This window comes from Lethenteron reissneri, unplaced genomic scaffold, assembly GCF_015708825.2.
Source record: "Lethenteron reissneri isolate LAM-NWPU_2019-01 unplaced genomic scaffold, ASM1570882v1 scaffold_1866, whole genome shotgun sequence".
In the NCBI taxonomy this organism is placed as follows: domain Eukaryota; kingdom Metazoa; phylum Chordata; class Hyperoartia; order Petromyzontiformes; family Petromyzontidae; genus Lethenteron; species Lethenteron reissneri.
The window spans coordinates 236,309-258,477 of record NW_026891626.1 but is presented as its reverse complement, the minus strand read 5'-3'; the positions used below and the strand labels follow the sequence as shown (position 1 = coordinate 258,477).

At 46.6% G+C, this 22,169-nt stretch overlaps 2 protein-coding genes across 2 annotated transcripts; both read left to right on the top strand.

Annotated features, from left to right (window-relative positions):
- Positions 1-756: 756 nt before the first annotated feature.
- On the top strand, positions 757-7,759 carry LOC133339533 (transmembrane protease serine 9-like). The gene is made up of 4 exons (XM_061547638.1): positions 757-891; positions 3,360-3,595; positions 5,350-5,474; positions 7,616-7,759. Exons 1-4 carry the CDS (start codon positions 770-772, stop codon positions 7,757-7,759), a joined length of 627 nt encoding a protein of 208 aa, XP_061403622.1. The 5' UTR covers positions 757-769.
- On the top strand, positions 5,411-10,853 carry LOC133339530 (general transcription factor II-I repeat domain-containing protein 2B-like). The gene is made up of 2 exons (XM_061547632.1): positions 5,411-5,474; positions 7,616-10,853. Exon 2 carries the CDS (start codon positions 9,225-9,227, stop codon positions 10,437-10,439), a length of 1,215 nt encoding a protein of 404 aa, XP_061403616.1. The 5' UTR covers positions 5,411-5,474; positions 7,616-9,224; the 3' UTR covers positions 10,440-10,853.
- Positions 10,854-22,169: the final 11,316 nt, after the last annotated feature.

The following is a 22,169-nucleotide window of genomic DNA, read 5'->3' as shown; positions in this document are numbered from 1 at the left end:
CGCCATTCGCCACTAAGTGGCGGGTGACGTCACCACGACGCTTGTGCCAGGCCAAGTGCACCTTGAGGCTACCACGTGAAGTGTCGAACGCCCGCTGGCAGGAGGTCACGGGGCAGACCCAGCAGGTGCCACGGGTCGACTGACTGAGATGTTCAAAAAATATTTGTTCATATTTTTACATACATTTTTTATCTATTCATGTTTTTATAATTTTTATTTTTACTATACATTTTTACTTTATTTTTATTATCATTATATTAGCGTACATTGTTATTATTATTTTACATAATATTTTTAGAATTTTCAATTACCATTTTAATATTGGAAATATTAACTTAATATGTTTTTAAACGTACCCAATTAGTTTCTTATTTCATGACCGAGACGACTGGCTGATGCACCACCTGTGCCGCCTACTGTGCCAACTTGCCAGACTCACACACAGACACACACACAGACACAAAGACACCGACACACACACACAGACACACACACACAGACACACACACACAGACACAAAGACACCGACACACACACAGACACACAGACACACACACACAGACACACACACACAGACACGCACACACACACAGACACACACAGAGACACCCACACACACAGAGACACACACAGAGACACACACTAATACAAAGACACAGAGGCACACAGACACACAGACACAAAGACAAAGACACCGACACACAGATCTCTCTCTTATACGCCGATTGCTATCGCACCCTTCCCCGGCACAGACTGTGGAGTGGAAACGATGGGGCAGACGCAGCCGTGGCTTGCCCAGTTGCAAAGCACCAGCGGGATCTTTGCTTCGTGCGACTCGACGCTTCTCAACGCGAAGTGGCTCCTCACCAGCGCGTCCTGTTTCAACGGCACGTGAGTGGTGACTTTTATAATTTTTTTAATTAAAATGTTTACTTAATCTTCTTGGTTTTTTTCGGTAAAGTCACGTAGAAGGGAAGTAATGAACTAATACAAATAAAACATAAAAAAAATATTTCTATTATTTTATAATGTTTTAGTAAAACATTATAAAATAATAATATTATAAAATAATAATATTATTTTATAATGTTTTATTAAAACACAATAAAATAATTCTATTATTTTATTATGTTTTATTAAAACACAATAAAATAATTATATTATTTTATTATGTTTTATTAAAACACAATAAAATAATTCTACATATTCATGTTTTTATAAGTTTTATTTTTACTGTACATTTTAACTTTATTTTTTATTATCATTATATTAGCGAACATTGTTATTATTATTATTATTATTTTACATAATTTTAATTTTAATTTTTAATTAGCATTTTAATATTGGAAATGTTTACTTTATATGCTTTTTAAACGTACCCAATTAGTTACTTATTTCAGCACTAACCGGTGTTATGTGTGTGTTGGAAAGTAACTTTTATCATTTTTTTTATTAAAATGTTTACTTAATTTTTTTAATTTGTACATATTTTTTTATATATTCATGTTTTTATAATTTTTATTTTTACTATAAATTTTTTATCATTCTATTAGCGTACATTGTTATTATTATTATTTTACATAATTTTATTATAATTTTCAATTACCATTTTAATATTGGAAATGTTTACTTTATGCTTTTAAACGTACCCAATTAGTTACTTATTTCAGCACTAACCGGCGTTGTGTGTGTGTGTGTTGGAGAGTAACCCCGCTGCAACATTTACAATTCTAGTTAACATATCGTTTTGCCGCTAAAAACAAAATGGCTGCAGAAGAAAATTAAATCTGCGTTTTACAACGGGCTCATCAAAGTCCAGAACTAAACCCCATTGGAATGTTGTGGCAGGATCTGAAGCGAGATGTTAAGGAGTTCTGTAAGGAGGAATGGACCAACATTCCTCAAATGCGATGCGAGAGAGACTGACCAACGGGTTACAGGAAACTCATTGCTACTCAAGGAGGTGTCACCAATGACTGAATCTAAAGGGTGCACATACTTTTTCACACATCGTGCTTATTGAATGTAGGATCATTTGAGGATAAATAAATGTTGAAAGAGTATCATGTTTTTGTGTCATTTGTTTGACTGGGTTATCTTTTTCAATTGTTACGACTTAGATTAAGATCTAATAACATTTTTGCTTTGAAATGTGTCAAATATGTGAACATCCTGAGGGTGTCACAAACTTGCACTGTATATACAGTGAGGGAAAAAAGTATTTGATCCCCCTGCTGATTTTGTACGTTTGCCCACTGACAAAGAAATGATCAGTCTATAATTCTAATGGTAGGTTTATTTGAACAGTGAGAGACACAATAACAACAACAACAAAATCCAGAAAAGCGCATGTCAAAAATGTTATAGATTGATTTGCATTTTAATGAGGAAAATAAGTATTTGACCCCCTCTCAATCAGACAAAATCAGCAGGGGATAAAATACTTTTTCCCTCACTGTATATTTATGTCGACGGTCATGACCAAGCAAATTTATGGCTCACAAGTGACGTCATCACATCTAACCCTCTATTTAAGGAACGAAACGGGAGGATTTTTCCACAAATCTGGCTGTCACCTGATGAAGCTGGTTGTAATTACTGGCGAAACGTCGTACTCAGATTGTAAATGTTGTGGCTTTGCTCTCCAACACACCGGTGGACTAGTAATGAAGTGGCAAATATAGTAGTAGGTTTTTACCCTTTCAACTGGTACAAAAACTGACACCTTTATACAAGGCATCATGTTTGCAATAACCGCAACACAAGCAGTCAAAATGCAAACAAAAAGAAACAACTCTGATGATGATAATGATATGCACTGTCCTTGAAGTTGATTGGTCCACACCCGAGACAGCTTTTCTTAGAGCCTAGTCTCCATTGGTGTTGGACCAGATGACGCCAAAAGGCGTACAACTCAAAGACAGCGCACTATCAGAGTATTGAGAGCTCGGGGTCAAGCATTTACACTATGAGACCTCCTTTACCAGTGGCAAAATATGGTAGTAGGTTTTTACCCTTTAAACTGGTACAAAACTGACACCTTTATACAAGGAATCATGTTTGCAATAACCACAACACAAGCAGTCAAAATGCAAACATGATGCCTTGTATAAAGGTGTCAGTTTTGTACCAGTTTAAAGGGTAAAAACCTACTACAACATTTTGCTACTGGCAAAGGAGATGTCTCATAGTGTGGCAAGTTCTATTTACGTGACAAACCTTACTCATTGTCTGTGTCGGGTAGTGGTGGTGGGTTTCAAGACACGTTTATATATTTACTCGATCTAACCCAACAACAACCTGTATTATAAACAGATGTTTTCTTTGCACCCTCGACAAAAACTCTGAACCCACCGCAGGTCCGCCCTGCCTGTCGACTGGCGAGCAGCCTTCAACAACAGCAACTTGCAAACCCTCGTCGCCATTCACCTGCATCCCAAGTTCAACGCCACCACCTCCGACTACGACGCTGCGTTGGTTCAACTGAGCTACGCCATTCCACTTTCGGACGCCGTGAGGCCGGCTTGCCTCCCGAACAGGCGCGAGCCAAATCCCCTACCCGGGAAGTCCTGCTCCGTCGCGTCCATCCAAGCGGGTAAATCTATTCGTCGCGGGTGGAGGTTGGTTGTTGTTCAAGTTAATTTGACTGAACCGGTGCGCTGATCCTAAAAGTTCAATTTCTTTTGAAAGGGAAAAACATAAAAAAAACTTTTTTTCTTATTTCACTGGTGGGTGAGCCCCCCCCCCCCCCCCCCACTTGAGCTTCTATCTATGTAGCTCATACTGGTAGGAACCTCCTGGTTCCACCAGCCTACAGGGGATTATTGTGTCCGTCGTGCATGGAGGGGCTGGGTGGGGAGGGTGGGGCTGGGTGGGGAGGGGAGTGTGGGGAGGGGCTGCGTGGGGAGGGTGGGGCTGGATAGCAGTGGGAGGGGTGGGGCTGGGTGGGGAGGGGCTGGGTGGGGGGTGGGAGGGGTGGGGCTGGGTGGGGAGGGGCTGGTCACCCCGTGGTGCGATAGAGCGTGAGATGATGCATAACGCATTGCCTGGACAAAGAGCGAGGTGCGTGGTGGTGAGTAGCATCTTGAAGCATCCAGCAGCATCCCAGTCTCTCGTGCGATGATGACGATGTTGATGACGATGATGACGATGATGACGACGATGACGACGATGATGACGATGATGATGATGATGACAACGATGATGATAATGACGATGACAATGATGACGTTGATGATGACAACAATGATGATGACAATGATGATGATGATGACAACAATGATGATGACAATGAGGATGATGATGACGATGATGATGACAATGATGATGATGACAACGATGATGATGACAATGAGGATGATGATGACGATGATGATGACAATGATGATGATGACAACAATGATGATGACAATGAGGATGACAATGATGATGACAATGACGACGATGATGATGACAATGATGACGATTATGATGACGATGATCATAATGACGATGATGACGACGATGACGTTGATGATGACGACAACGATGATGATGACAATGAGGATGATGATGATTGATGATGACGATGATGACGACGATGATGATGACAATGATGACGTTGATGATGACAACAATGATGATGACAATGAGGATGATGAGGACGATGATGATGACAATGATGACGATTATGATGATGACGATGATCATAATGACGATGATGACAATGATGACGTTGATGATGACAACGATGATGATGACAACAATGATGATGACACTGACGATGATGATGACAATGATGACGTTGATGATGACAACGATGAGGATGACAATGAGGATGACAATGAGGATGACAATGATGATGACAATGATGATAAAGATGCAACTGTTGCAACCACCGCTTATTCCTACTCGCGCTGCGAGATCATTTCGTTCACTTAATCCCGTCACACTGCTTATCCCCAAGTGGCTTCCCCACCAAAAAAAAACGCGTTCCATACCATACATCCATCACCGTGTTGTGTGTCTAATCCACGTTATGGAAACGCGCAGCATCATAAGAGAACCAGACTGATTAGGCTTTACGGTTCAACTTCTTTCACACCGTACGTAGACATCCGCGGATAATTGGAGGTTTGGTTACAAAAGACAACAAACTCTCAATGCAACATCAATTTCATTCATTGTTCGCTGTACCCTCCTCTGCCGACAAACAGTAGCTCCCCTGGCACCCGACGACATTGGTAGCCCTCCACCTGTTTTTCACCCACGGGGACATCCGCGCCTTGCTGGGGGAAATAAAACGTGAGCGGGCGCATCGCACGGGCTGTAGGACGCGTTCTTTTCGTCTTTCCCTCCGTCGCGTTCTAGGTTCGCAGATCGTGAGACGCGTGAACATCGTGGGGCAGGAGGAATGCCGAGCCGTCAACAGCAGCAGCAGCAGCGCCAGAGCCGTCACCAGCAGGATGATCTGTGCCTCCAATCAGTTTTGCGGGGTGAGCGGAACGGATGGGTTTGCACGCACTGCAACGTACGCACATGGGGCTGAACTTCTCTTCACAATGTACGTGCGTAGCCAACCTTGGATAATCGGAGGCACGGGGGGAGGGGAAGGTCAACATAATATGGGTCTTTGTGTGAGTCTATGGGTCTCTGTGTGAGTCTATGGGTCTCTGTGTGAGTCTATGGGTCTCTGTGTGAGTTTACGGGTCTCTGTGTGAGTATATGGGTCTCTGTGTGAGTCTGAGGGTCTCTGTGTGAGTCTATGGGTCTCTGTGTAAGTCTGTGGGTCTCTGTGTGAGTCTATGGGTCTCTGAGTCTACGGGTCTCTGTGTGAGTATATGGGTCTCTGTGTGAGTCTGAGGGTCTCTGTGTGAGTCTATGGGTCTCTGTGTAAGTCTGTGGGTCTCTGTGTGAGTCTATGGGTCTGTGACTGAATCAATATACAGTGAGGAAAAAAAGTATTTGATCCCCTGCTGATTTTGTACGTTTGCCCACTGACAAAGAAATGATCAGTCTATAATTTTAACGGTAGGTTTAGTTGAACAGTGAGAGACAGAATAACAATAAACAAATCCAGAAAAACGCATGTCAAAAATGTTATAAATTGATTGGCATTTTCATGAGGGAAATAGGTATTTGACCCCCTCTCAATCAGAAAGATTTCTGGCTCCCAGGTGTATTTTATACAGGTAACAAGCTGAGATTAGGAGCACTCCCTTTAAAAGTGTGCTCCTAATCTCAGCTCGTTACCTGTATAAAAGACACCTGTTCACAGAAGCAATCAATTAATCCGATTCCAAACTCTCCACCATGGCCAAGACCAAAGAGCTCACCAAGGATGTCAGGGACAAGATTGTAGACCTACACAAGGCTGGAATGGGCTGCAAGACCATCGCCAAGCAGCTTGGTGAGAAAGTGACAACAGTTGGTACGATTATTTGCAAATGGAAGAAACACAAAAGAACTGTCAATCTCCCTCGGCCTGGGGCTCCATGCAAGATCTCACCTCGTGGAGTTGCAATGATCATGAGAACGGTGAGGAATCAGCCCAGAACTACACGGGAGGATCTTGTCAATGATCTCAAGGCAGCTGGGACCATAGTCACCAAGAAAACAGTTGGTAACACACTACGCCGTGAAGGACTGATATCCTGCAGCGCCCGCAAGGTCCCCCTGCTCAAGAAAGCACATATACTTGCCCGTCTGAAGTTTGCCAATTAACATCTGAATGATTCAGAGGACAACTGGGTGAAAGTGTTGTGATCAGATGAGACCAAAATGGAGCTCTTTGGCATAAACTCAACTCGCCGTATTTGGAGGAGGAATGCTGCCTATGACCCCAAGAACACCATCCCCACCGTCAAACATTGAGGTGGAAACATTTTGCTTTCGGGGAGTTTTTCTACTAAGGGGACAGGACAACTTCACTGCATCAAAGGGACGATGGACGGGGCCATGTACCGTTAAATCTTGGGTGAGAACCTCCTTCCCTCAGCCAGGGAATTGAAAATAGGTCGTGGATGGGTATTCCAGCATGACAATGACCCCAAACACACGGCCAAGGCAACAAAGGAGTGGCTCAAGAAGAAGCACATTAAGGTCCTGGAGTGGCCTAGCCAGTCTCCAGACCTTAATCCCATAGAAAATCTGTGGAGCGAGCTGAAGGTTCGAGTTGCCAAACGTAAGCCTCGAAACCGTAATGACTTGGAGAAGATCTGCAAAGAGGAGTGGGACAAAATCCCTCCTGAGATGTGTGCAAACCTGGTGGCCAACTACAAGAAACGTCTGACCTCTGTGATTGCCAACAAGGGTTTTGCCACCAAGTACTAAGTCATGTTTTGCAGAGGGGGTCAAATACTTATTTCCCTCATGAAAATGCAAATCAATTTATAACATTTTTGACATGCGTTTTTCTGGATTTGTGTTGTTGTTATTCTGTCTCTCACTGTTCAAATACACCTACCATTAAAATTATAGACTGATCATTTCTTTGTCAGTGGGCAAACGTACAAAATCAGCAGGGGATCAAATACTTTTTTCCCTCACTGTAACCTACTCTCACAGTCTGTCACAGGCTACACGGGGTGGATTACATGATGGTCTTTGTCTTTGCTGTGCTCTGTGTGTGCGGCAGAGCCTGGCGAGCCCACTGCTGTGCAAAGAGGTGGACGGACGCTGGTACGTGACGGGCGTGGGCAGCTGGGGTCTGTGCAGCTCGCCGGCTGTGTTCACCAGGCTCTCCAAGATCCTGGAGTTCGTCAAGCAGACGGCCGTCTGAGACGACACAACTAACTGCGCGGGTTGTAACGCAGAGGTCGCAACCGGGTACCCGATACCCGTACCCTACCCGATACCCGGCTACCCGTACCCGGCCGGGTACCCGTTTGTGACCCTGGTGCGGCCGGGTACGGGTAGGCCGTGAGTTACTGGGTGAGTCACCATTTGTCACTCATTTCCCAACGTCTTGTCTCTTCTCACAATTCAAGTTCCTAGAATCAACCCACCCGCACCTGCAACATGGCTTCATCCCAGAGGTCGCAATCAGGTACCTGATACCCGTACCCTACCCGTACCCGGCCGGGTACGGGTAGGGTACGGGTACGGCCGGGTACAGCTACGGCCGGGTACGGGTACGGCCGGGTACGGGTACGGGTAAGGAATCAAAACCCGTTCGCGACCTCTGTTGTAACGGTTGTCGTTGTCGTCTTTGTCTTCTTTCTTATGTATCCGGTATGGGCTTAATGGAATGAATTACACGGAGATTTATACCAATGGAGTTAATGGTGACCGTGGATTGGACCCCCCATCGACCCACGTGACTGCACAGTAGGCCACGTCCACGAATGGACTAATCAATTCAGGGTACAGGGCACCCATTCAGATTTGGATGGACGCTGTACAGCAGGCATGTCCAAAGTCCGGCCTGCGGGCCAATCACGGCCCGCGGTCAGATTTCATACGGCCTGCAGCTTCGGTCTTATAACGTGTTATTTATGGTTCACCAGCTCTGTCAGAATAAAAAAAATCATAAAACTTTAAGATGTAATTCCTCCTTTCACCACACGGTGGCAGCACCATTCGAATGCTCTCTGGCTCAGCATCCGTGCGGCGAACCCTTCTCGAATCATTTCTGCCATGGCGACTGCACAAAAAAAGAGAAAAGTTGACAGTGAGGGCCGCCGCTTTCAGGAGCGGTGGGAATTACAATACTTGTTCACTGTAAATCGAGGAAATTGTGTTTGTCTAATTTGTAAAGAGACGGTTGCCTTGTTTAAGGATTTCAATGTAAAGAGACACTACGAGACTAAACATGCTACAACATACGACAAGCTGACAGGGAGTGACCGCGTTGAAAAAGTTAACAACTCCAAGCTGCTCTGGCATCGCAACAGCGATTCTTCACGCGGGCCTGTGAGTCAAAGGAAAACTTCACCAAAGTCAGCTACGAAGTGGCCATGTTAATAGCTAAACATGGCAAACCTTTTACTGAAGGTGCATTTATCAAAGACCGTGTCATGAAAATGGTGGAGAACATTTGCCCCGAGAAGAAGCAAGAATTTATGAATGTTTGCCTGGCACGCAACACTGTGGCACGGAGAGTTGAGGACATGTCGTCAGATATTCAGAGACAACTTGGGGACAGGGGAGTGGCTTTTGATTATTTCTCATTAGCCTGCGATGAAAGCACCGATGCATCTGAGACTGCACAACTACTTATTTTTTAAAGAGGAGTTGATGACAACATGAACGTGACAGAGGAGCTGCTTGACCTCAAAAGCCTTAAAGGGCAAACCAGAGGAACAGATCCGTTCATTTATATTTGTGAAGCTGTTGATGATATGAAACTACCATGGAGTCAAGTTTCTGGGATCATTACCGATGGTGTGCCTGCCGTGGCTGGTGAGCAAAGTGGATCGTCCACACTGATCTGCAATAAAGTCAGCGAAGAAGCAGGTAACGCTATTACACTTCACTGTATCATTCACCAGCAGGCTCTCTGCGCCAAACATCTCAAATTTGACGATGTTATGAAACCAGTGGCAAAGGCAATCAATTCTATTCGCTCTAAAGCTCTATACCACCGACAGTTTCAGCAGTTCTTGCGTGACATCCAGGCTGAATACGGTGACGTAGTATATCACAACGATGTAAGGTGGCTAAGTCGGGGGTCCGCACTGCAGCGATTTTTCTCTCTCAAAGAGGAAATTGGACATTTTTTGGATGAGAAGGGACAACCAATGGAAGAACTGTTCGATCCTGTATGGCTGGCAAATCTGGCTTTTTTGGTTGACATGACGAAGCATCTGAATGCGCTGAATGTTAATCTTCAAGGAAAAGTTGCGGTGGTGAGCCAGCTTTACGCTCACATCAAGGCCTTTGGAACCAAACTGCAACTTTTCCAAAGACACTTGTCCCAAACAGAGCCCTGCACCGCGCACTTCCCAGCTTTGAAAGAGGTCATTGACAGGTTCCCACAGGACAACATCGGTGCGCAAATGAAGAGTTATGCAACAGCTATCCCATCTCTTTCTGTGGAATTTAACAAACGCTTTCGGGACTTTGCAGTTATTGAAAAGGACATGTTGCTTTTCTCTTCTCCCTTCTCCGTGGACCATGATTGTGCTCCTCCACAGCTGCAGTTGGAGCTCATTGAGCTGCAGTGTGACGATGAGTGCCACGGAAAACACCAGCAGTGTTCTCTTGTTGACTTTTACCGGCAGCTGGACAAAAGCAGGTTTCCAGGAATGCGGTCATTCGCTGAGAAAATGCTGAGCTTATTCGGCTCCACATATTTGTGTGAGCAAATATTCTCAGTCGTGAATTTAAACAAGAACCGATTGAGGTCAAGGAAGAGTGACTCCCATTTGCGTGACATTTTACACATCTCAAGCACTGCCCTCAAGCCAGACCTGATCTCTTTACTGAAATCTAGATCTCAGTATCACCCTTCTCATTAGTGTCAGCAAGTTATCTGTTCCTTGATCAATCTGAAATTGAGTGTTTTGAACGGTAACATCTGTCACTATTAACAGTGAAAAGCCTAAAGCACACTAATGCACTTGGACTTATGGCACTTGTTTTATTAAACTCTTGAATAAGATTTGGTTATAACTGTCGATGTTATGTACCTGTAGATGTGACATAAACTATTGCTTTCTGAAAGATCTTGTTAAAGACAAGGGCAACATTCACTTGTTTTAAAATTTAATGATAACAGACCACTTTGCATTACTTATAAATCCTGTTTAAAATGTTCATGAGGCAAATATATTTAACTCATGCAGATTTAAGGTATTCTATACAGTTTGTTCAATGTTATGTGACTGAACGAAAGGCAGAATTGTGTTTCTAGAGTTGTTCGCGTCTGCCTGAGTGGCTTATATTTGGTTACATTGTCATTTGAAAAATAAAGGTAATTGTGACAATGAAAATAGTTTTATAACAGTGTGTGTTTTCACGTAAATTTTGTGGTAAAAATGTCGGAAGGAACTATTGGCCCCCGGGCATCTTCACTTTATAAAATTTGGCCCTCTTTGCAAAAAGTTTGGACACCCCCTGGCTTAGGCGAAGGAACATAACCCCCAGGGAGACCAGTGCGTGTGTAAAGCAAGGCCGTAATCTATATATATAAAATCGCAAATCTGTCTGTCTGTGTGTGTGTCTGTGTATCGGACCATACGCAGTTTCATTGGACGAAATGTCAGGGATTTGCGAGACACGATTGGTCCGGCGGTTGCCCCTGGCAACGGGTAGCGACGCATTCGCTGCGGGGTGGACGCCATTTTTAATTCCCGTTAAAAATAGGCGCACGCATTAACACGCGACTCTGAGGTAAATTCATCAAAGTTTCACGTCCTCTTCACTCCCCCCCCCCCCCCACCACAATGTGTGCAATTACTATTATAGGGTCGGTAGATAATTAAATTATAGCGATTAGACAGTATTATTGTAACGCGGGGGGGGGGGGGGGGGGGGGAACGGCACCCGTACCCAGCCTCAGCCGGGTGGACAATTTAGGCGAGGCCGGAGGCTCTGCACGGGACTAGGCCTCGACACCCACCACACTATAGGCCGTACATATTACTGCACAGCGGCCGAGGAGATCGTGGCTGGGGGGGGGGGGGGGGCAGGGGTAGCAGCCCATCTGTGTATATATGTAAGGTTATTAAGAAATATATTTTTCACCCGGGCAACGCCGGGTACTTCTGCTAGTTATAATATATATTGGGAGGGACACACATCCCCCCACACATCCCCCCCCCCCCCAATATTCAAATATGTTCAAAATGTCCCCCCTATATTGCTATAAAAATATTTAAAAAAATAATCATTGCGATGCTATGTAAATAAAAACAACAATTTGCTAAACCTTGGCCACAATATCTGGACTTGTCTTCATATAACAATGCATAGATTTCTGTCCATATGATTGTGGTTATGGTTGTACTTCATGAATCCCTGATCTCTGCCATTACATACAATGAAACAAGAAAATTAAAAAAGTAAAAACAGAGCAATGTTATTAGACATTATTGTAAAAAATAAATAAAAAGTCCATCCCATGTGTTAGTGATTTTTTTTATATTTAAGGCAGGAAATGGCAGGAAATTAGTTTTCAAATTTAGATTTTTTTTCTGCGAGGTGGCCCCCAGACCCGCTGAAAGATCCCCCCCCCCCCCATGTTGATTCCATGGCTACGGCCTTGGCGTCAAGATACAATCTGAACGAGACTGGCTCGCTGGACGAATTGCACGGCAACCGATCAAGATGGCTACCCCCCCTCTCCGCAAAGTGAACACCACGTGAATGAGGAGGCTCAAGACCGCACAGGACGGAGGGAGTTTGAGCCTGACCCTGTCTGGCCCGGCACGACCATAGCTTATCGACGGCTATCGGATTCGCCTGGCCGTGTCTGAACGAGTCTTTTTGGGTTTGGAAGCGCGTCCAGTTTCTGCCGGAATAAAGGTGCGTTCACGATTCTGGCAAATGCGCCGATGATGCTGGATGTAATTACGGGCAAAACGCCACTTGTGCTCAAATTGTAAATGCTGTAGATTTAATCTCCAACACAGCCGTGGGCTGAAGTAGTATATGTCACTGTATTCTACACTATACACTATACACTACACTATACACTACACTATACACTACACTATACACTCCATTATAGACTACACTATAAACTACACTACTATACACTATACACTACACTATACACTACACTATACACTACACTATACACGACTATACACTACACATTACACTACACTATACACTACTCTATACACGACTATACACTACACATTACACTACACTATACACTACACATTACACTACACTATACACTACACATTACACTACACTATACACTACTCTATACACGACTATACACTACACATTGCACTACACTATACACTACTCTATACACGACTATACACTACACATTACACTACACTATACACTACTCTATACACTATACACTACACATTACACTACACTATACACTACACATTACACTATACACTCCATTATAGACTACACTATACACTACACTATACACTACACTATACACGACACTATACACTACACTATACACTACACTATACACTACAATACACTACACTATACACTACACTATACACTAATATACACTACACTATATACTACACTATACACTACACTATACACTCCATTATAGACTACACTATACACTAATATACACTATGATAAACACTACTATACACTACACTATACACTACACTACACACTACACTATACACTACTATACACTACACTATACACTACTATACACTACACTATACACTACTATACACTACACTATACACTGCTATACACTACACTATACACTACACTATCCTAGTAACTAATTGGGGCGTTGTTTACGTGACAAACCTTACTGGCTGTATCACGTGGTGGAGGGTTAGGACACAACATTCAAACTTTATGCAATTGTAGTAACCCTCCCGGAAACGGCTTCGGAATCAGTCCTTTATTTCCACTTCCAATACACTTGCTCACTCACTCTCCGTTGCTGGCAGACAACGGAGAGAGGACAGACTACACACTCAGTCCTCTCCGCGCACGTGGCAACCCCCAGCCCCCGTCCGCACGTGACCCCGCTCCTGTTAGTTTCAGTCTGCTCACGATCGCTCTCTCTCACTCGCTCTTAACACCTTCGTCACGTGGTTCCCCCAGCCAATCGTTCATAGACAGCTTTGACCATTCTCGATGGTTCCCTATCAATCCCGGGACCACGCCCCTCATCCGGCTCCCCATTTGCTGGGACCCCGAATGGCTGGGCCAATCACTCCTGATGACCTGTCGTGATGATGCATGGGCCATGGTCCCTATCTCAACCCTTATTGGCTACAAGCAGGACCGGCAAGCCCATTCCCACGTGAACCCTCTATGGCTGTTATTACATCACCCCCCCCTTGGTGAAAAAAATTCAGCCGTCTCGGCTGGGAAAAGGGTGAAGAACCAATTCCGCGACATCTTATTAGGGCACCAAGGTGCGTTTAACGATTTGAGGGTGAACCGGCGTTCCTGCGCCTAACAACATGTATAACAGTCACCCATAATAATTCTAAGAAAATCACACCATACATTAGGGCGCCCCTGCAGCGCGTTAACGACAGGGAATTAGCGAATGATCGAACGTTAACGAAACGGAAAAGATTTCGACCGCGTACGCGACGCGGGACCCTCTCCGCTCCCAGCGCAAGGTCGCTTCGCTTCCGGATGGACAGGAGGTGGCAGGCTCGAAGAAGAAGTAGGTTGTTGGTGCATGGTCACGTCCAGGGCGGGCCCCGTTGGAGGGGGGGCAGCGGGGGCTTCCTCAGCCCTCAGAACCTGTTCGTCTGCAGGAGGCACAACACAGTCCCCCTCGGGATCAACGGGCGTGTCAAGCGGCGCAGTCGGCCCAGCAGAACCCGGCAGGTCAGATATTGGGGATGAAGGACCGACACGCGCGTCAACATAGGGTTTAAGTCGCGAGGAATGAACATACCACCGACGTTTGCCGTATTGAACGCGGATACTTTGCGAGTTCCGAACATCTACGAGCGTCACAGGCCCCCCGCCATGGCCTGTGCAATTTAGGGGATGTGCCCGCCGGTACCTGGGGGCAGTGGAGCCACGCCAGGTCTCCCACTGACCAAGGCATGCGAGTATGCGATCGACGCGCGTACCCTATGGGGACCTCATTTGCCAGTAAAAATATGATAATTGGTTCTTTACCCTTCTATCTGGCAACAAAACTGACACCTTTTTGCAAGGAGTCATGTTTGCATAGACCGCAATACCTGCAGTCATAATACAAACAAAAGAACATAACTCTGATAATGTGCACTGTCCTTGAAGTTGATTGGTCCACACCCGAGACAGCTTTCCTTAGAGCCTAGTCTCATATGGGTTGGACCAGATGACGCCAAAAGGCGCACAACTCAAGGACAATGCACCATCAGAGTATGAGAGCTCGGGGCAAGCATCTACACTATGGGGACCTCATTTGCCAGTAAAAATATGATAATTGGTTCTTTACCCTTCTATCTATATGTTCTTTTGTTTGTATTATGACTGCAGGTATTGCGGTCTATGCAAACATGACTCCTTGCAAAAAGGTGTCAGTTTTGTTGCCAGATAGAAGGGTAAAGAACCAATTATCGACGCGCGTACCGTTCGTTCCTTGCCTGAGCACGGGCCGTCGCACACCGGGCAGCCTCTCGCGCTTCCGTTACTCGTTCAAGCGAGTCACGCACGTGGTCAGGCAGGGAACGGGACGGTTGTTTACTCGGCGTACCCAGTTGCACATCGATGGGTGGAACATTTTCACGGCCATACATAAAAAAAAAACGGCGAGTATCCCGTGGACGTGTGCGGAACCATGCGGTATGCCGCCAAAACGCCTGGTATGTGCAAGTCCCAATCGGTTTGCTTTTCACTGACCGTGTGACAAAGCATAGCGGAAAGGGTACGGTTGAATCGTTCCACCACACCATCTGTTTGTGGATGGTATGGGGAGGTGCGAACCTTCTTTGTACCTAGCGCGTCACAAACTTCCTTAAGCAATTTAGAGGAGAAATTCCGACCTTGATCCGTGAGCAGCCTCTCAGGTGCCCCTTTGTCCATGACATACCCGTTCAGGAAAGCGTCGGTGATGGACGCTGCCGTTTGGTCGGGTAGAGGCCAGGCCATCGGCCATCGAGAAAAATATTCCACCCCGACCAGAAGGTATTTATTGCCCCTAGCCGACGGGGGGAAACGGCCCCAGAATGTCGAGAGCCACTAATTCGTTGATACGGGACACTTCAATGGAACGCAACGGTGGTACATAGTGGTTCCGAGGCGGTTTCCTCTTCGCACAGTCATGGCACGAGCGGACAAAATCATTGATGTCCGCCGTCATACCGGCCCAGAAAAAATCCTTTTGCATCGCGGCCACAGTCTTTTGGACGCCGAGGTGCATCAACTTATCAGCGTGCAGAGCACGGAGCAGGTCGTAGCGAAGCGAAGTAGGCACCACCAAGCATGGTCGGTCAGACACCCCGTCGGTACACATTAACAATCCCGACTTACCCCGACACATCTGCCACTTCCAGCCCGCCAATTGCGATTTCTGTTTCCCAATCAATTTGCGTAGTGGAGACAGCGAGGCATCGGCCTCCTGCTCGCGCAACCAGACCGTGTGCGGCAGCCGTAAGGTATCATCGGTGTCCACCGGCACCTGCTGGTCCTCCTCTTTCGCTTTCGCCCCTGCGTCGTCCTCATTAGCTATCGCCCCCATAACCGGGCAGGGCGACGTGGGCGGCGCGGCGCAGCGGTGCGTGCCCATCAGGCAAGTGCACGGAGGAACGGGCGGCAGCCTCGAGAGCGCATCAGCGTTCGCATGACGGGCGCCCTTTCGGTATGTTATATCGAAGGAAAATTCCTGTAACGATTCCAACCACCGGGCCAATTGGCCTGACGGCTGATCCAATTTGAGGGAATATTGCAAAGCCGCATGATCAGTGTGGACCAGGAATTTCCGTCCATACAGGTACGGTCGGTACAATCGAACAAAATGGACAATTGCCAAACGTTCCCGCCTTGTCACGCAATATCGTGTTTCCGCAAGGGAGAGAACCCTGCTGCCATACGCCACCACCCTCTCAATCCCGTCCTTACGTTGCGACAAAACGGCCCCAATGCCGATATCACTAGCATCCATATCAAGGATGAACGGCTGTGAAAAATCTGGGTAATCTAACGTAGGCGCCGTGGCGAGGTGGTTCCGAAGTGCCATAAACGAACTTTCTTCCTCCGCCCCCCATTTAAACCTTTGATTTTTGCCAGTCAGAACGTGTAGCGGTTTTGCCAACGTCGCAAAGTTCTTAACGAAGCGGCGATAATAGGAAGCGAATCCAATAAACCGCCGAACATCACCCACTGAAGTGGGTGTGGGCCACTCACGTACACACTTCGTTTTCAGAGGGTCAGTGGATACACCGTCCGAACTGACAATATGACCCAGGTAACGGACGGAGTGTTGCAGGAGGTGGCATTTCTTCGGTTTAAACTTAAGGTCAGCCATACGCATTCTTTGAAAAACTGTCTCAAGGCGTTGCAGATGTTCCTCGAACGTGCGGCTAAAGACAATTATATCGTCTAGATATATGAGGCACGTTTCCCACTGCAGTCCCGCCAACACCAATTCCATGAGGCGCTGAAACGTGGCCGGAGCCGCGTTCAGGCCCATCGGCAACCGATTAAATTCAAAGAGGCCTTGCGGCGTGCGGAATGCCGTTTTGGGTTTTGACTCGTCATCGAGGGGAAGCTGCCAGAAGCCCGAGGACAGGTCGAGGGTGGAAAAGAATTTAGCACCCGATAAAGCATCCAATGAGTCATCCATTCTCGGTAAGGGGTACGCGTCCGCTAACGAGATTTTGTTCAGCCGGCGGAAATCAACGCAAAACCTCGTACCACCATCTTTTTTCTTTACCAAAACGACGGGCGCGCCCCACGGACTATTGGATGGCGAGATAATATCCGCCGCCAGCAAATCATCTACCGCACCACGCACGTGTTCCCTTTCCGCCGGGCTCATGCGGTGAGGGTGCATACAGACAGGCGGCGACGCACCGGTTTCAATATGGTGCGACAAAAGCGACGTGCGTCCGAGGTCCAAATCATTTCTGCTGAACACATCAGCGTACTGCAGCAATAGCGAACGCAAGGCGTTCCTATGTTCATTTGACAAAGAGGAATTCTCTCCGCATAAATCCGCAATCCAACGTTCTTGTGAACGATCGTGCGGAGGCCCATCCGCGGGCATCCGAGCGCGCGGCGGTTTATCACAAGAGGCGAAATCGGTAGTGGCGTGAGCCAGCACCGATCCCTCCGGAACAACAACGCGATCAGGTCCCCCATTCAAGACCTGTATGAAAGGTGCCTGACCTGGGCGCACGATCGTTTGTGCCGCCGCCAAAGAAAAAGATTTCGATACGGAATTCGATGGGGATAATAGCACGCCTTTCGCACCCTTTGCCATCTGAAGTGGTTTTCGGTAACGTAGCGGAATAAGCATTTGCGCTCCCGATGGAACCTCGACCGTAGCCGCAACTACAGCAGTAACTGCGTTACCTGTAGGCGCTGTGGCCAGCAGGGAAGGCAGGAACGCCATCCTACGACCCCCCGGCATTTCCAAACAGTCCTGGTCGACCCGTATTCGCAACGGCATTCGGCGCAGGAAATCCGTACCCAACAAGCATGGAACAGCTAGTGAACGAGAAATTAACACAGGTCCTGCGGCGGTAATATTTCCAATAGCGATGCTCACATCCACCTGTCCGCAGATGCCCATGCTCCCCCCATTGGCGGCAACACACGCATCATTAACCTTGCGTATTCTGGACGCAGGAATGGACAACAAATGAAAAATTACATCCGAAATGATGGTAGCCGATGCGCCCGTGTCCACCAAGATACGGACGTCAACGCCGTCGATGGTACTCCGTACCGTCGACGAGCCCGACGCCGCTGCCACAATCCTGCGAGCCAATTTCTTCCATTGTGTAGCAGAGCGTGTCAATGAATCAGGAGAAGTAAAATTACCCTTAGGAGTGTAAGAATGAATGCGAGTGGATGAGTGATGTGACACGACCTGCCGGGTGTCCGATTTGTGCCGACTCGCCCGAGGTTGTTGCAGCTCCGCGGCAGGTAGAGAAGATGAAGGTCCCCTTGGCGGAGGAGACGACAGCAGAGGTCGGCAGCGGCAGTCACGGGCGAAGTGGCCCCGTCTGCCGCACTTAAAGCACGCGGCCGATGTCGGCGGGCGGTTGGACGACCCGGCCCTCGCACGCGGTCGGCCCGTGTAGTCGCCCCGCTGGTCGCGCAGCCGCCGGCCCGGAACCCTATGCGGAACAGCAGCAGCCAGCATGTCGTCGTCGCCCGAGTCGTCGGAGCAGTGGACAACCAGTCGCGGAGACCACCCCAGAGGCGGCCCGTCGATCTCGGGTTTCCCCGTCCATGCCGCCATCTGGTCCCACCGCTTGATATTAAACTTAGCGTCCAGGCAGCGCGCCACCCACCGCGATGAAAGCGGTTCGTGGCCGCACACAGGTAGAGAGATGTTGAGCTCCTGAGACAACTCCAGCATACGGGAAAGGATGAGAGGATCTAAATGCTCGGCCGTCGCGTCGGGGTAGGCGGCCATGGCCATCGCCATCAACACCCCCCGATAGGCCAACGGCGATTCCTCCGGTGCCCGGCGACGCGACATAAATTTTCTGGTGGCCGATGTCGGCGGGTCGTAAAATTCCGCAATTTCTGTGAACGCGTCCCGCAGCGTCTTCTTCTTGGACGCCGGGATGGAGCGAAAGACCCCCAGAGACACATCATCGAGCAGCGTAGGTAGCGCTCCCAGCGCTTCTTCCTCCGTCCAGTTGACAGATCTAAAAGCTGACTCGAAGCGCCACGTAAAAGCACTCCAATCGCCCCCGGCGATAAATTCTTTTATTTGTGGAAGGCGATGTCCGCGGTGGCAGGCGCGTGCCGCGGGCGTCTCCGGCCGCCGTTCCCGCTCTCTGCTCAGTGCAGACAAAATGGCGTCCGGCGGCCGCGTGGTGGCAGGCGCGCCCAAAATGGCGGCCGACGACTCCGGCGCAGCCGCCCCACCCAAGACGACGGCGTCCTCCCGCGTGGCAGGAACAATGGAGGGTCCCGCTTCCAGAGCAGGATCCCTTCCCGCAGCGTCCAGCTGATCGGCGATCTGGCGACCCACGGCCGGTGAGGACGCCACCGCGGTCACCAGACTTAGCAGAATTGTGCGCAACGACTCAATCTGCTCCGCCATCAGCCGCCATTCGTCTCTTGGTCCTGCGGTGGTCACATCCTCCCCCGGTCGACGCTGAGAGGCGTCGAGGCGAGCGTCATCAGCCGGCGGTACCAGGGCTGTAGCTCCCAACAGCTCATCTTCATCCGTCTCGACATCTTCCTCCGACAGAGGCACGGGCAGGTTCTTTTTTCTGAGGTGCTTAGACATCTTGACGATCGTCCAAACAGTCGCAGAATTACTTCTGACACCAATGTAATAACCCTCCCGGAGACGGCTTCGGAATCAGTCCTTTATTTCCACTTCCAATACACTTGCTCACTCACTCTCCGTTGCTGCAGACAACGGAGAGAGGACAGACTACACACTCAGTCCTCTCCGCGCACGTGGCAACCCCCAGCCCCCGTCCGCGCGTGACCCCGCTCCTGTTAGTTTCAGTCTGCTCGCGATCGCTCTCTCTCACTCGCTCTTAACACCTTCGTCACGTGGTTCCCCCAGCCAATCGTTCATAGACAGCTTTGACCATTCTCGATGGTTCCCTGTCAATCCCGGGACCACGCCCCTCATCCGGCTCCCCATTTGCTGGGACCCCGAATGGCTGGGCCAATCACTCCTGATGACCTGTCGTGATGATGCATGGGCCATGGTCCCTATCTCAACCCTTATTGGCTACAAGCAGGACCGGCAAGCCCATTCCCACGTGAACCCTCTATGGCTGTTATTACACAATCTATCCCAAAAAACCTTTATTATCACTGGTCAACACACTTTTTCTGGCATAAGGTATTCAAACGGTCTTAAGGTAATTGTGGGGTGCTGATTCCAAATCTGGCATCAGTTTTTGTCCATCACATCAGATATAAAATATTGCATTTTCAATAAAAACTGCAGAAGAAAAATATTAAATAAATGTGGATGTCTACATAAAATGATATTATAAACACACTATACTAAAAATACCGCACCATATTTTAACACTAAAGCAGTCACTGACTCGCAACAACTTGCAATCATAAGTGACAGAGTTAATTTCGGGTAAAATCAATGAAAATGGGGTTTGCTGATAGCATAAAAATGAGATGTGATGGAGCAAATCTGAGATCAGATTTGGAATCAGCACCCTGAAATTAGTCGAGAACAGCTGCAAAAGTCCAGGCCAGAATGTTTTTTGTTTGTTGACCAGTGTTATGAGTTTCGATTTAAAGCTTTCGTAACTGCAGGGATTCATCTTCTTGGTTCTTTCGGTAAAGTCACGTAGAAGGGAAGTAATAAAATAATAAAAATAAAACATCATAAAATAATTCTCACGACGTTTCGGCCCCTCGCCAAACCTCCTACGCATTTCACAAGAAGTACTAATCGCATATCTGCATTTTCCATAAATATGCTAAATTCCTATTGATATGCAAATTATTTTGTCAAGGCGCTCTCCCCCCTCCAACCCAGCAGCTTAAATAGACGCTCCAAGCTTGGTGGTGTTCATTCAGACGCTGTCTTTCCGACAGACCTGTTCTTCACCTGAGGACGGCTGCTTGCGTTGTGGCCGAAACGTCGTGAGAATTATTTTATTGTTTTATTTTTATTATTTTATTATTTCCCTTCTACGTGACTTTACACGTAGTCGAGCGTAGCATTCCCGGTTGGGGTTTACTTTCATTCCTCGTGTGTCTGTGCGCTTAGGAGAAAAGGACGCACGCGAGAGACATAACAACAACAAAAACTTATTCTTGGTTCTTTCGGTAAAGTCACGTAGAATGGAAATAATAAAATAATAAAAATAAAACATAATAAAATAATCTTCTTGGTTCTTTCGGTAAAGTCACGTAGGTGAAAAATAAAAAATGAAAATAAATAATAAAAGCAAATAATAAAATTAAATAATAAAATCACATAATAAAAATAAATAACACAAATAAGTGATTGAAAAATGATAATTAAGTAAATAACCAAATGACGCAAAAATAAATAAATAAATAGTTATTGTTGCGAATAAATAATAAACCTAAATAATGAAAATAAATAATACAAATAATAGAAATAATAACAGCAATAAACAATTGCTGAACAACATCACGTCAGCAATTGCTTATTGCTGTGGTTGTTATTTCTATTATTTTTATTATTTAGTTTTTATTATTATTTATTAGCATTATTTATTTAAATGCTTTATTTTATTTATTTTTTTTATTCGCATTTTTACTTTTTTTATAATTTACTCGCATTATTTATTTTTATTATGTATATTTTGTATTATTTATTTACATAGCTTATTAGCATTATTTATTTATTTATTATTTAATTTTTACCTACGTGACTTTACCGATTAAACCTAACAGCATGCAGTCGATCATCGGTT